We start from the raw sequence: 11,957 nt of genomic DNA on the forward strand, positions 1-11,957 counted from the left end.
TGGCCTTTAATGGGAATAGTTCAGCTTTTGTGGGCTTTCACTCTATAACACGGCCCATAATACTATATGCAATACAAACCAATCAATTCGTGCATTTACTATATGCAATACAAACCAATCAATTCGAAAAATCAAAACTACTAAACCATTCAATTCACATATCTATCTTATTAAAACAGGAACATTACAACTTCTTCTAGGTGGATTTTTAAAGGTGGACCTCATATATTTAAATTAAATGTCTCATTCTCTATATATATTATGTACCATAGTCTAACTTTGCATTGATGTATTTCCTTAAATACAATTCTTCTTTTTGTCCATATTCCATATATGATTTTTACATTTATTACATGTCAATTTAAATAAGATATATACTAAGAATACTAAAAAATATTAATCGTTCTATAATTACCCTATACAATTCATTTTAAATTGATCAGTATATTTTCATTGGCCATATTAATTTTATTAGTATGAATAACATTAGGTAGATAAGTCATATACACATACATAAAGATATGACTATTCTTATAACTACGTTGGGCCTAATCTACTTTCTAAAACAAATAACACATAGCTTCATATATTGTATAGAATATACTAATATTGTATAATATTATATTTATACAATAATACTAAAAACAAACCAAATGAAATATAATATATATCGAAAATGCTTTGAACCATTACACACAAAATATATTAGACCTCAGAGATAAAATTCGCTTTGAAATTACGTAATAATTATTTTAAAAAATTAAATTTCGTAATGTACAAAAAAACATAAGTTTTATATAAAATTTTGTGTTACAATAAAAAGACACAACTCGTGCTTGCAAAATGTTATTTTTACATACGAAAGACAGTTTTGATATTGTTCTCTAAACACAAAATTGAATTATACAAACTCGATACCACATAAAACTAAACAATATAGAATACATTTTAAAAATAAAACCCGTGCGGGTGTGCATATGTTTATATAATATATAAATATATTATGTTACACATATTTTCATATAAATAATACCCCAATGTAAGTTTTGTATGATAAATGTTGAAAATACAAAATATATAGCACTATATATTTTAAATAATACAGAAAAAATCTACTTTACGTTATTATAAAATTTAAAAATCAAATTTAGTAATTAAACACATTGCTTACTTAAACACATTAGTACACATTGTTATTTATCAAAAAAATTATATTAATACACATTGGCGATCATGTATAACATTTAGTAAAAATAAATATAAAAAAAAATGACTCCCGCTCGGTCGAGCGGGTCATGATCTAGTCTAAATTAAACAGCCAACATTAATGATAACGAAAATTATTAATCATATTAAATGATACCTATAGAACTATATGAACATATTGTATTGCTTTGGTGGAAATTATTTTAACTTTTGTTTATAATGAACTTTGGTTTTGTTTGTAATGGTTTATATTCCGATTTGTTGGTGAAAAAAACATAAATTGGTTTGCAATATAAACCAAAAACGAAAAAAATTGGTTTGCAATATAAACCGATTTAAATGTCATTAATGTACATATCGAAAACCATTCCTAAATTTACGAAAAATTTAAAAACAAATCGAGATTCTACCTGTTTTCCTAATATTACGCAACCTTAATCTAGGAATTAATTTTCAATAATATAAATTAATGACATTTAAAGCGATTTTTAATTTTAATTGCAAAGCACTCAAAGATTTTCCTAATTCTACACTATCAGAATTGATATCTACTCAAAGATATTCCTAATTCTATACTATCAGAATCGGAAAATCTATCATATTAATTTAACAAAATCTCTTATCTTTTCCGTATTCTTGGCCACCAAGTTGTTAATATTTCTCCTAATATCGGATATTCCTTTTCCCTTTTAGATACTAAATAATAAATGTACATTTAATTTATTTGAATATATTTTGCCTTTGATTCTGATTTTAAATTGTAACTACCTAAAATAAGCGATGGAACTTAATGATTTTTAACCTAACCTACTCCATTTTCTCGACCAGTATATATAACTCCTCATCTATTCTCCAAAATCATATAAAAAAAAAAGAAAAACCAAAATCATGTCAAAGATAACGACTTTTGTTCCTCTCACAAAACTGAGACCATTCAAAGACAACTGGCATGTGCAAGTTAAATGTCTACATTCATGGAAGCAAAATACCCCTTTTGCAGGTGATACCTTTGAAATGGTCTTGGCGGATGAATGGGTAAGTTCTATAAAACACGTTTCTTCCTCTTATTTTGTTACTAATGTTTCTAAAGTATCTGATATGACTGTGTTTTTTTTTAGGGTAACAAGATCCATGCTACTTGCAAACGCTCTCTCATGCACCGAATTCAGCGTTTCTTACCGTTAGATTCATGGGGTGTCATTGAACATGTTAATGTCAATGCAGTTGGTGGTCAATATCGAACCACAAACTATTGGTACAAGATGGTTATAGCAGAAGATGCTGTAATATCGCGTTCGGATTTAGTTGATGATAGAAGTTTCCTATCTCTTGCTACTTATAGCGAAATTGAATCATGTGAAGCCAAAAACCAAATTTTCCTCATAGGTAATCTCCATTACACTTTAATTCCTATTGTTTTAGTTTTTTTTTTTAAGTGGAGAAAAGTTCTAACCTATGTTTCATATTTTTTTGAATCTCAGATGTGATAGGAAAGGTTCATGACCTTCAAGACGTACAGACTGTACGAGTTTTTGGAGAGGACAGAAAGAGAGTTCAATTCCGTTTAGTTGATACAGAGTAAGTTTTCATATACATGTATTTTTTTAACCTTATAATCATTATTTTATACAAGCTTGGATCAGTTTATAACATGCTTTTTATCATTAGAGGAAACTCTCTTCCATGCTGTCTGTGGGGAACCTATGCAGAGCTACTTGAACCATTTTGTGAGACTGCCAAAGATCAAACCATTATTTGTTTGATCCGGTTTGCAAAAATAAAAGAATTTAGAGGTATTTATTTTCACCCTTTTAACATAAAGTGACAGATTGTATTTTATGTCTTATTCAAATCCTATGTTAAATGTTTATTAGGAGAGATGCAAATCACTAATGCTTTTGATGCTTCTCGGGTGTTCCTAAATCCAGTGATCCCTGAAGTTATGGATTTAACTGAAAGGTTGTTCTTCTTCTGTTACGATTTGTATATAAGTATCTTCTTATCTTATTTAACTATTTTTAATATATCTCGATATGTCTCTGTAACTTTATGTATTCTAGGCTGTCAATTTGTGATCTCTCTCTGGCTATGGTCGAGAAATCATCTGGAAAAAAGGATGGCAAAAGAATTTTATATGACTGGAATAATGCTGAGATCAAATCCATTTCAGAAATCATGGACTCCACTCAGGTAGATTTTGCCTTATTTTTTCTTTTTTACTAATCGTAAGAACATAAAACTAAAATCGATTTTAATTTGTATAATAATTAGGTGGACTATTGCAAAATCGTGTGTACTATTGAAGCAATAGATACTAATTGGGCTTGGTTCTATTTTGGTTGTAACCGTCACCAAAAACGTGTCAATAAGCTTCCCAATGTTGATTATGCAAGCATGACAAAAAAGGATAAGCCTTTGTTCCGCTGTGAAATTTGTCGTTCTAACATCACTAATGTTGGACCCAAGTAAGCTACTGAAATTTACTTAAACTATTGGTTTGTCTCATAATTTTTAAATTTATATTCTTATATAAATGCTGTGTTTTTTTTTAGATATAAGCTACACTTGGTTGTAAAAGATGACTCTGGAACATGCACTGCAATGTTGCTAGGCTCTGTTGGTAAGTCCATTGTTGGAGTGGATGCTGAAGATTTATGGAATGGTTCTTATGAAGAGATATATATTTCAATATAATTAACTCTTTTCACTCTTTTTCAAACCAAGAACAGTGTAGATAAAACCACACGTAATCCTATCTTTCTAGATTGAAGATGACAACAGAGCATCTTATAAACTGGCGAATATTTAAAACTACCATCAAGCCTATCCACACGTAATCCTACTTTCTTTCTACATTTACTTTTTTAGATTGAAGATGACCACACGTAATCCTACTTCGAAATAAGAAAAAAAGTAAATGTAGAATATTTAAAACTACCATCAAGCCTATCCAGCATGTAGTCATTAATCATATTGACATCTTCATTAGTCGGACATAGGATAGCTTTCTCTTGAAAAAACTTGGCCTCTTTCTTTTCATGTAGAGAAGAAGTATCCCCATAAATGGCTGTACTGATTGCTTCTATAGGATTTTCGGAGTCTGTTATAAGAAATTCTGATGGAATATCGATCACCGCTTCACCATCATTAGGCTCTGCAAGTTTACCATCCCCAACTTTTAATATCCAAGCAGAAAAATCCCTAAGATCCACAGCCTCTTCTGGTGACAAACCATCCGATAATAAACGCATGTTCTTGGTGAGCTTCAGAACTTTGCAGTGGTCCCAAAGATAGGACTTATTGAGAGAAGCCAAAACGATCTCAGTCCTACCAGCTCCATTTATAACCGGAAGAACATGCCTGAAGTCACCCCCAAAGACAATAACCTTTCCACCAAAGGGCTGGTTCGCATGCTTCCCAATTATAGTAGATAAACTCCTATCCAAAGCTTCAAAACAATGTCTGCCCATCATTGGAGCTTCGTCCCATATAATGAGTGATGATTCTTTGACTAAATTACCTTGATCAGTTCCAGGCTGCATAGTACATGATGAAAACTCGTCTGGATTTAATGGGATACCAAATCTTGAATGAGCAGTCCGACCTCCTGGTAGTAACAACGAAGCAATGCCACTTGATGCGACGTTTAGAACAATATCCCCTCGAAATCTAATCGCTGCAGAAAGTAACTTCCAGATAAAAGTTTTTCCAGTACCACCAAATCCATAAACAAAAAACATTCCACAATTTCCTTGATCAACAGCAGCAAGGATCTGATCATAAATTTCCTTTTGCTCATCTGTCATTTTCGGAATATCTCTATCAAGAGTCTCTTTTAGTGTACCTTGATCATAGCTGCGCTCATCTACTACCAAGACATTAAAATCTTGAGTGCTTGTCTTTGGCAGCTTTGGCTTTGAAGTTAATCTTGGTAGAGATGTGCCGTTACGTCTCAACAGCTTCTCAATCTCTAGTAATGCATACTTCTTTTTGTCATCGTCGCTCAACACCAATCCTGCATAAAAAAATATATTTATATTCCACTTCCAGTAAAAACGCTACACACTTAAATTAACAGTAAAAATTCAAACCTGATCTATTCAAATATTTCCTTCTGTTATGCTCAATATCTTCCGACAAATACTGCCAAGTGTTTTCCCATACAACCTCTGGCAGAGAAAGTGTTACTCATAAGCATGATAACAAAAATCTGTCGTAGATCACTTGCAGAGCAGTCGTAGCTTCTCCTTACAATATCATCAATGTACTCCTGATCATCATCTAATAACCCACGAGCAAAGCATGCATCTTTGTATTCAGGATAGAGAACTCCCTCAAAGGTCTTAATGTCATTATAACTTGTAGGCCCTCTGACAATGTTCAACAGTATGCGCAAGAAATATGCTGCTTCCTGTTTCCGAGGAGCATAATTTATTCTTCCTAAACAGAAACCTCTTTTCCGCCTCTTCCACTTCTTTGTCTTCTTGTCAAAGATATAGTAGATAGGAATCTCGGCATAGGTTAGTGTTCTTGCAAACTCATCGATTTTGTTCAACTCAAACCATGCCAAGAACATTGTGTTTTCAATGAGCTTACGACTGATCACTTTTTTCAGCTTTATCCTTTCCACGAAATGTAACCAGTTGTTTTCCTGGTAGATGAAAACTAACCTTCTCCACAGCAGTTGATCGATAGTGAATAGGAAATTTGAAGATTCGCCAAGGTGATTCACAAGAAGACACATATCTGCATAACATGAACAAACAATTAGAAACTAAAAATATTGACAACATCTAAAAAATAAGTTACTTTTTTATCCATTACATACCTGCAATCAAAAAAGTCCTTCAGCTCGTTTCTTTTCTTTTCAATGTTCTCCACCGTTATGTCTTCATTGCCCAACTCATTAGCAACAATGTGATCTGGTGGTTCCACAGCTATAGTGACACGATCTTGTCCCTTATTTATGTACTTGAATAAGTACTTGATAGATCCAGCTTGGTTGCACCACTCCACGTTAATATGAGCTCGGAAACGTAGAGACAGTCTCTTGTTATATGGAATAACCCACCGATTGTCACATTTGTAACCATTCTTTAGGACAAAGTTCTCCGACTGTTCGCGCCTTCTATAAACCGGAAATCCTTCTTTATTAATCGTGGTCTTCTCAGAAAACGGTTTAGGATACGACTTAGAGCACAAACAATTCTCCATACATGGAAAATTCATATTAGCCTTACCACAAGGACCATGAAACATCATATCCTTAATAACTTCATAAAGTTCAGGTTCTTGGAGTTTATCAAGAATCTCTGCGACAATCGGTGTTCTATTTAGTTTACATGTTAAGTGCACGGAGTTTATTAGAACACCCGTGCGGACTCCAATGGTTGTAGCAACAGTGTTAAGCAATATCAACTTACATGTTTCTGTGTCATCCCTCACAATCAAATGAAGCTTGAATCTATTAGAGTAAAAAGATTTTATTTATAGTGAAATAATTAAAAAAAATAAAAAAACAGAAATTGAAATAAGAAGATATGGTTCTTACACAGGCACCACTTCAGTGATGTTAACTTGGCATTTTCCACAACGCCAAAGTTGTTTTTCACCATTACCAATTTTAATAGCCTTATGTTTGCAACCTTTATGCCCAAAGTAAAACCATGACCAATCAGTGTCAACAGCTTCAATTGAACAAATAATTTTGCAGTTCTGAATCTGCAATTATATCAAAAAAAAAATAGTTATAATTAAAACACATTAATTTTGGGCACGAAAATAAGAAGTACAAAATTCCTTAAATAAAAAAGTAAAACTAATACTCTTTTTACCTGATGTGCAACAAAGAGTTCAGAAATCATCTTGATCTCAAGGTCGTTCCAATCATCTTCTTGTAAAACGACCTCTCTTTTTACATTTTTTTCTCAATAACAGCAAGAGGGAGGTTGTCTTCCATCAGCCTAAATGTAACGATGTACTAATAATCAATTTAAGTAAAACAAAAACGCTTATTTATATGCCACATGAAACTTACTTTTCTTTGAACTGCACTGCCTCTTCCATAGTTGGATCAAGATAAACAATGGATGCATCAAATGCATTTGTTACTTGCACCTCACCTATAAACATTGAGAAAGAATTGAGAACCTTAAAAATATCAATATAAGGTCCGATATATTGTAAATAATCGTTTATAATAATACCTTGGTAGAAACAAATCTTAGCGAACCTGATCAAACAGATCAGTGGTTGTTCACGTTCATCATAAACCTCCAATTGCTCAGCATATTTCCCCCACAAACAGCATGCAAGTTCATTACCACTAAAGTAGACAAAGATATTAGTGCAAGTACATCAAAATATTATGTATTCAAGCGTAAAACAATTAAAACCAAAACGTACCTTGAGTCAGCCAAACGAAAATGTACAACCTTCCGATCCTGTCCTTTCACTTGCACGGTTTTAACTGGTTTAAGGCTCACGATTTTCTCCATCACATCTATAAGAAAAAATAGAGTTAGTTTACACACTTGTTTCAAAACTGGAACATAGCATTCAGAAACATGGGCATAAATGTTTTACCAATAAGGAAGTGGGGCTTTAAGGTCCCATCCAAGATATCTTCGAATCTGGCAAGATCCAAGAAGATGCTATCTTCCATTAGGCCAGAAGGTGTTATAACAGTTTCATCACCGATTGTCATCTTGTAAGGATGACTCGTTGGCCTATATTTGCATGTTGCTTGGGAGACAGAAAACGTAGTTAGAAAACACCATTTTCCTAGAGGAAGTTTACGTTGAAAACTTTTGATGTGCTCCCTTTTGCATGTAGCATGAATCTTTACACCCCACACAAAAGAACAATATAATGCAATTTAGATATAGACAGAAACATAGAAGAAATGATGAGGTATATGACTGAAAACTTACATGTTCATCTGTTAGAACCATCTGAAGAGTCTCTCCAGCGAAAGAAGTTCTTTGTTGCCAAGAATGTAGCAATTTCACTTGAGATCTCCATTTCGACTTGTATGGCTTCAAGTCTTTCACAGGGTTGAGAATCAAACTGGTCATCATTTTTTGCTCTGGTTTTTATCGCTGGAGAGAATGTTATTGTTTACTAGTGGTATTTCGGCGCTACGCGCCGGGTTCGTATGTTTTATTTTTACTTGAATTCAAATTCATTTTCTGATCTTAATAAATAGGATTTGTTCAAAATATGAAAATGAAAATATGTTGAAAGAGAATGATTTTCTTTTCCAATCCATCTGATTGTGGTTAACGACTATATGGTATTAATTTGTTTTGAAGTTGTTTAGTTTAAGATGAAATAGCATAAGTTATTGTGAGCAATCGATTCAATAAGGTAGAATAAAAATTTCATAATCGTAACAAATTAATTTAGTTGAAGTTAAAATATAAAGTAAAGTTGATCTTTTATCTAGAGAAGATACTTATACTATTAAGTACCATGTCAACAGTATATATAAGGAACATATGTGATTTTTTTATTTAAGTACCAAATAGTGCCTAAGGGCGGTGAACAAATAATATAAATATTATTCAAAGTTTAACAAAATTTGAAATTTTATTTTTATTTTAATTTAAAATATCGTAAATTTTACCATTTGCTATTTTTTTCAAAACTTTACTATCTATTTTATTTTTCCAGATTATATACTTGACCATTAATGTTTCATGAAAATGAATTTGTTTTAATTTTTAAATGGTTTTCAAATTTGACTATGATAATAAGAATGATATTCTTTTCAAAACAATTGTTAGCTTATTTTATTATTTTTATATGTTTGTTTTACCTTTTATTTTATACACTATATGTTTGTTTTACCTTTTATTTTATACATTTTTATTTGAACTGTTGATTTATATGATGTAGCCGATTCATTATAATAAAAATATTTCTTGACATTGATAACCGAGTAGTAATAGAGTAGCTGGACAAAATTAACTTATAAAAGCAGTGACATGGTTTTAAGGAAAATGTCTTAGTTCATAGAAAGTGGTTTTCTTAAATAAAGCCTTCAATGCAATGTTCATGTAAGCTTCATGTTAACCCTAAACATTTAACAATCTTCTTCTGCGGTAGCTTCTCATGCTAGTCACCACACTTGATCAAAGTATTGCAGGATGGGATAGGGAGGTTAGCAAAGAACTCAAGCCTATCTTCTTGAAACTCCACAGGGCTGTAAATGTTTTCCTACCATTAAAAAAAGGGACAGCACCAGAGAAGCTACCCTGCATAGTCTCCACGAGTTTTTGTTTGATCATCCGAGCAATTTCCTTTGAAGGGTTTGGAGAGATCTGGTTTGGAGAGATCTCAACGTTGTAATGTTATATCTTCAGTGAAGGATCAAACTTGGCAAAAAATGGTTGGCGAGAAGATGTATAACAGAGCCTTGTTAACCACCAGAGTCAGGTCTTTTAGCAACCAATGCTGCTTCCGATTCTGTTGCTGTGGACCCGCGAGAAGATGTATAACAGAGCCTTGTTAACCACCAGAGTCAGGTCTTTTAGCAACCAATGCTGCTTCCGATTCTGTTGCTGTGGACCCATTTCCCTTTGTTGTTCTTATTGTTGGCTTTATGTTCTGAAAGTTATGTCTGCGTCTATTGTTGCTGATACTTTCTCTCCCCAACTGTTTTTTATTGAAACACAAGAGATGCAACTGAATCAGAGAGTAGTTAAGGAGACAGAGAGTTTCATTCTAGGAAAAAAGTTTGAGACATTAACACATTGAAGAAGATTAAAAAAAAGGTGAAACTGTTGTAGTACAAAGGAGGAGGACCATATAGACATTTATGCAGCAAGTGGGAAATCACACCAAGAACAACAAAGGGGGCAAGTGATAGACTTGAAAACCTCATCCTCATCCACACAATGAAGCTACAATCACATACGTAAGGTATATGGTCATGCACCCTAATGAGTAAAGGTATATAAGTAAATAGTCTTAATCTTTATAGTTTTGATTTTGAGACAGCAAATGCGTGTGATTAATGTAATCTCTGGTACTATACCTTGCTATGCGAGTGAAGGAGAGTTTGTCGGTGCTGGCACGTATCTTGAATAACTGATACACCAAGATATTTTGTCTCCACCGTTTTGTTTTTCTACTCTCTCTGATTCTGTCGTTAGACTGATCAAGCCTCTCCACGGATATTGCCAATCACTCTCTTTTCATCAGCAGAAACCTGAAAAAAAAAGACTAACTTAAGTTTAACCTGAAAAGATTAATCTTTCTGTGGGAGAGATTAAACTCAGTCAAGAAGTTAAAGGGACTTTACTAATATACAAAATGGTGTAACATCTACAGAAATAAGATAATTTACATTACAACAAAACCCACAAGAGAAGAGATACAAACCAGACCTCAAGTTGATGAATTGGGCTCATATTTATAGTAGAAGAGTGCGGCGGTTTCAATGGAAATGAAGAGGCTGAGAGTAATTTTAAAGAGAGGGGTTGATTACACAAGGGAAAAGGTCAGAATTAATGCCGGGTTGAAGGAGATGTGAGCCGTTTCGTTTGTGAAGAGGGTACGGAGATGGCGTCGGCGTCGACAGCGAAGAAGAAAGAATGTAATGGGCCACAAATGAGTAATTACGTGTGGGCCTGAAATCTCACATATTTACGCGCGTGTAGTTAACGCAAGGTCACAGACGCCGAGAGTAGATTTAACGCGTGAGACACACAATCCAATGTGGTTTCGATAGGTGTTACTGTTTGCTCCTTTCACAAAGATGTCGTGGATAGCTTGAGAAGACAGATTTCCCAACTTTATTGTATTAGATAACGTAGAATGAAGTGTATATATAGATAAGTAAGTTAGATATTTTTGAAAAGTAAATATTAATTAGTAATTAGAAAACTTGGTTAGCAAGCTGTTTGTAAATAAGGAATATACTTAATGTATGGAATATTTTCAACTCGATTATGAGAAAATCTTAGGTAAGTGAGAGATTTACTCGGTAAGATATTTATAATTATCGATTTTGACTTGGAGTGGAAGACTAAAAATCCGTGATTACCAAGGATTTAGGTAAAACAATATTTGGAAGATTTGAATTGGAGAATACTATGATTTTGTTAGTTAATGAATTCCTTTTATGGAGGAATAATTTAATATATTAGGAGGCAGTTAAATAGGTTTTGGGAATAAGAATTTATTAGGATGAATGAACCAATTATATTGCTTGATTGATATGGTAATATTTTTAATTCTAGCGATGAAGTAGGAAACGTTTTTCTAGTATTATATATCGATCAATATATTTTTTTCTGAGCAGATAAAATCAAATTCTTGTGAATATAATATATCTTGTTATTATATCAAAGGGTATTACGTTTTTAATAGGATTGATAGGATTTTAAAATAGACCATATTACAAAACATACATTTGATCATACAAAATTACATAGCAAAAATAATAATACGTACATGAAGTAAATATAATATATGAGCTAAAAATACATGAATAAATATTAAGCATATTGACACCAATTTAAATTAATCATAATATATTTTTAATTGATTTTCGTGGTTATTTGTATTTATATACGCAATTTTCAATTTCCAGGGATGGTGGTATGTTGAAAGCACGGGTGGAGAAGATATTTAATTATGGTTCATTGAATGTTGTGGAGAAAGGATTTAATTATGGTTCACTCGGCTAAGGCAGAATAATTTCGGTTTGGGTACAATGAAAACTCGATAGATAGAAGAGAAAT

The 11,957-nt window shown here is 32.7% G+C and overlaps 2 protein-coding genes and 1 long non-coding RNA gene across 4 annotated transcripts; all 3 read right to left on the reverse strand.

The window, feature by feature from the left end:
- Positions 1–3,910: 3,910 nt before the first annotated feature.
- LOC108808496 (uncharacterized) lies at positions 3,911–6,468 on the reverse strand. The gene is made up of 5 exons (XM_018580629.2): positions 6,035–6,468; positions 5,877–5,952; positions 5,374–5,761; positions 4,145–5,221; positions 3,911–3,915 (listed from the first exon to the last, which is right to left on the reverse strand). The coding sequence occupies exons 1-5, from the start codon at positions 6,466–6,468 to the stop codon at positions 3,911–3,913; spliced, it is 1,980 nt and encodes a 659-aa protein (XP_018436131.2).
- Positions 6,469–7,086: 618 nt separating this feature from the next.
- On the reverse strand, positions 7,087–8,282 carry LOC108808497 (uncharacterized). Its single transcript, XM_018580630.2, has 6 exons — positions 8,139–8,282; positions 7,792–8,047; positions 7,612–7,708; positions 7,413–7,531; positions 7,244–7,328; positions 7,087–7,169 (listed from the first exon to the last, which is right to left on the reverse strand). The coding sequence occupies exons 1-6, from the start codon at positions 8,280–8,282 to the stop codon at positions 7,121–7,123; spliced, it is 750 nt and encodes a 249-aa protein (XP_018436132.2). The 3' UTR covers positions 7,087–7,120.
- Positions 8,283–9,113: 831 nt separating this feature from the next.
- On the reverse strand, positions 9,114–10,778 carry LOC108810160 (uncharacterized). 2 transcript variants are annotated; one of them, XR_008935018.1, is made up of 3 exons: positions 10,599–10,778; positions 10,247–10,420; positions 9,114–10,112 (listed from the first exon to the last, which is right to left on the reverse strand). It is a non-coding gene; the product is annotated as an uncharacterized LOC108810160 (long non-coding RNA). The 2 variants fall into 2 exon arrangements; XR_008935017.1 differs by having other exon boundaries at positions 9,114–10,148.
- Positions 10,779–11,957: the final 1,179 nt, after the last annotated feature.

This window comes from Raphanus sativus, chromosome 6 (assembly GCF_000801105.2).
Source record: "Raphanus sativus cultivar WK10039 chromosome 6, ASM80110v3, whole genome shotgun sequence".
NCBI classification, from domain to species: Eukaryota; Viridiplantae; Streptophyta; class Magnoliopsida; order Brassicales; family Brassicaceae; genus Raphanus; species Raphanus sativus.

Excerpts from the sequence above, each read along its gene's own strand:
- LOC108808496 (XM_018580629.2), bottom strand. The coding sequence starts at position 6,468 with ATGATGTTTCATGGTCCTTGTGGTAAGGCTAATATGAATTTTCCATGT. Across the intron at positions 5,762-5,876 it reads GATCAACTGCTGTGGAGAAG|TTGAACAAAATCGATGAGTT; the intron begins GTTAGTTTTCAT and ends GCATGGTTTGAG. Across the intron at positions 5,222-5,373 it reads TAACACTTTCTCTGCCAGAG|GATTGGTGTTGAGCGACGAT; the intron begins GTTGTATGGGAA and ends TTTTTTATGCAG.
- LOC108808497 (XM_018580630.2), bottom strand. The coding sequence starts at position 8,282 with ATGACCAGTTTGATTCTCAACCCTGTGAAAGACTTGAAGCCATACAAG. Across the intron at positions 7,709-7,791 it reads AAAGCCCCACTTCCTTATTG|ATGTGATGGAGAAAATCGTG; the intron begins GTAAAACATTTA and ends TTTTTCTTATAG. Across the intron at positions 7,329-7,412 it reads TAAGATTTGTTTCTACCAAG|GTGAGGTGCAAGTAACAAAT; the intron begins GTATTATTATAA and ends CAATGTTTATAG.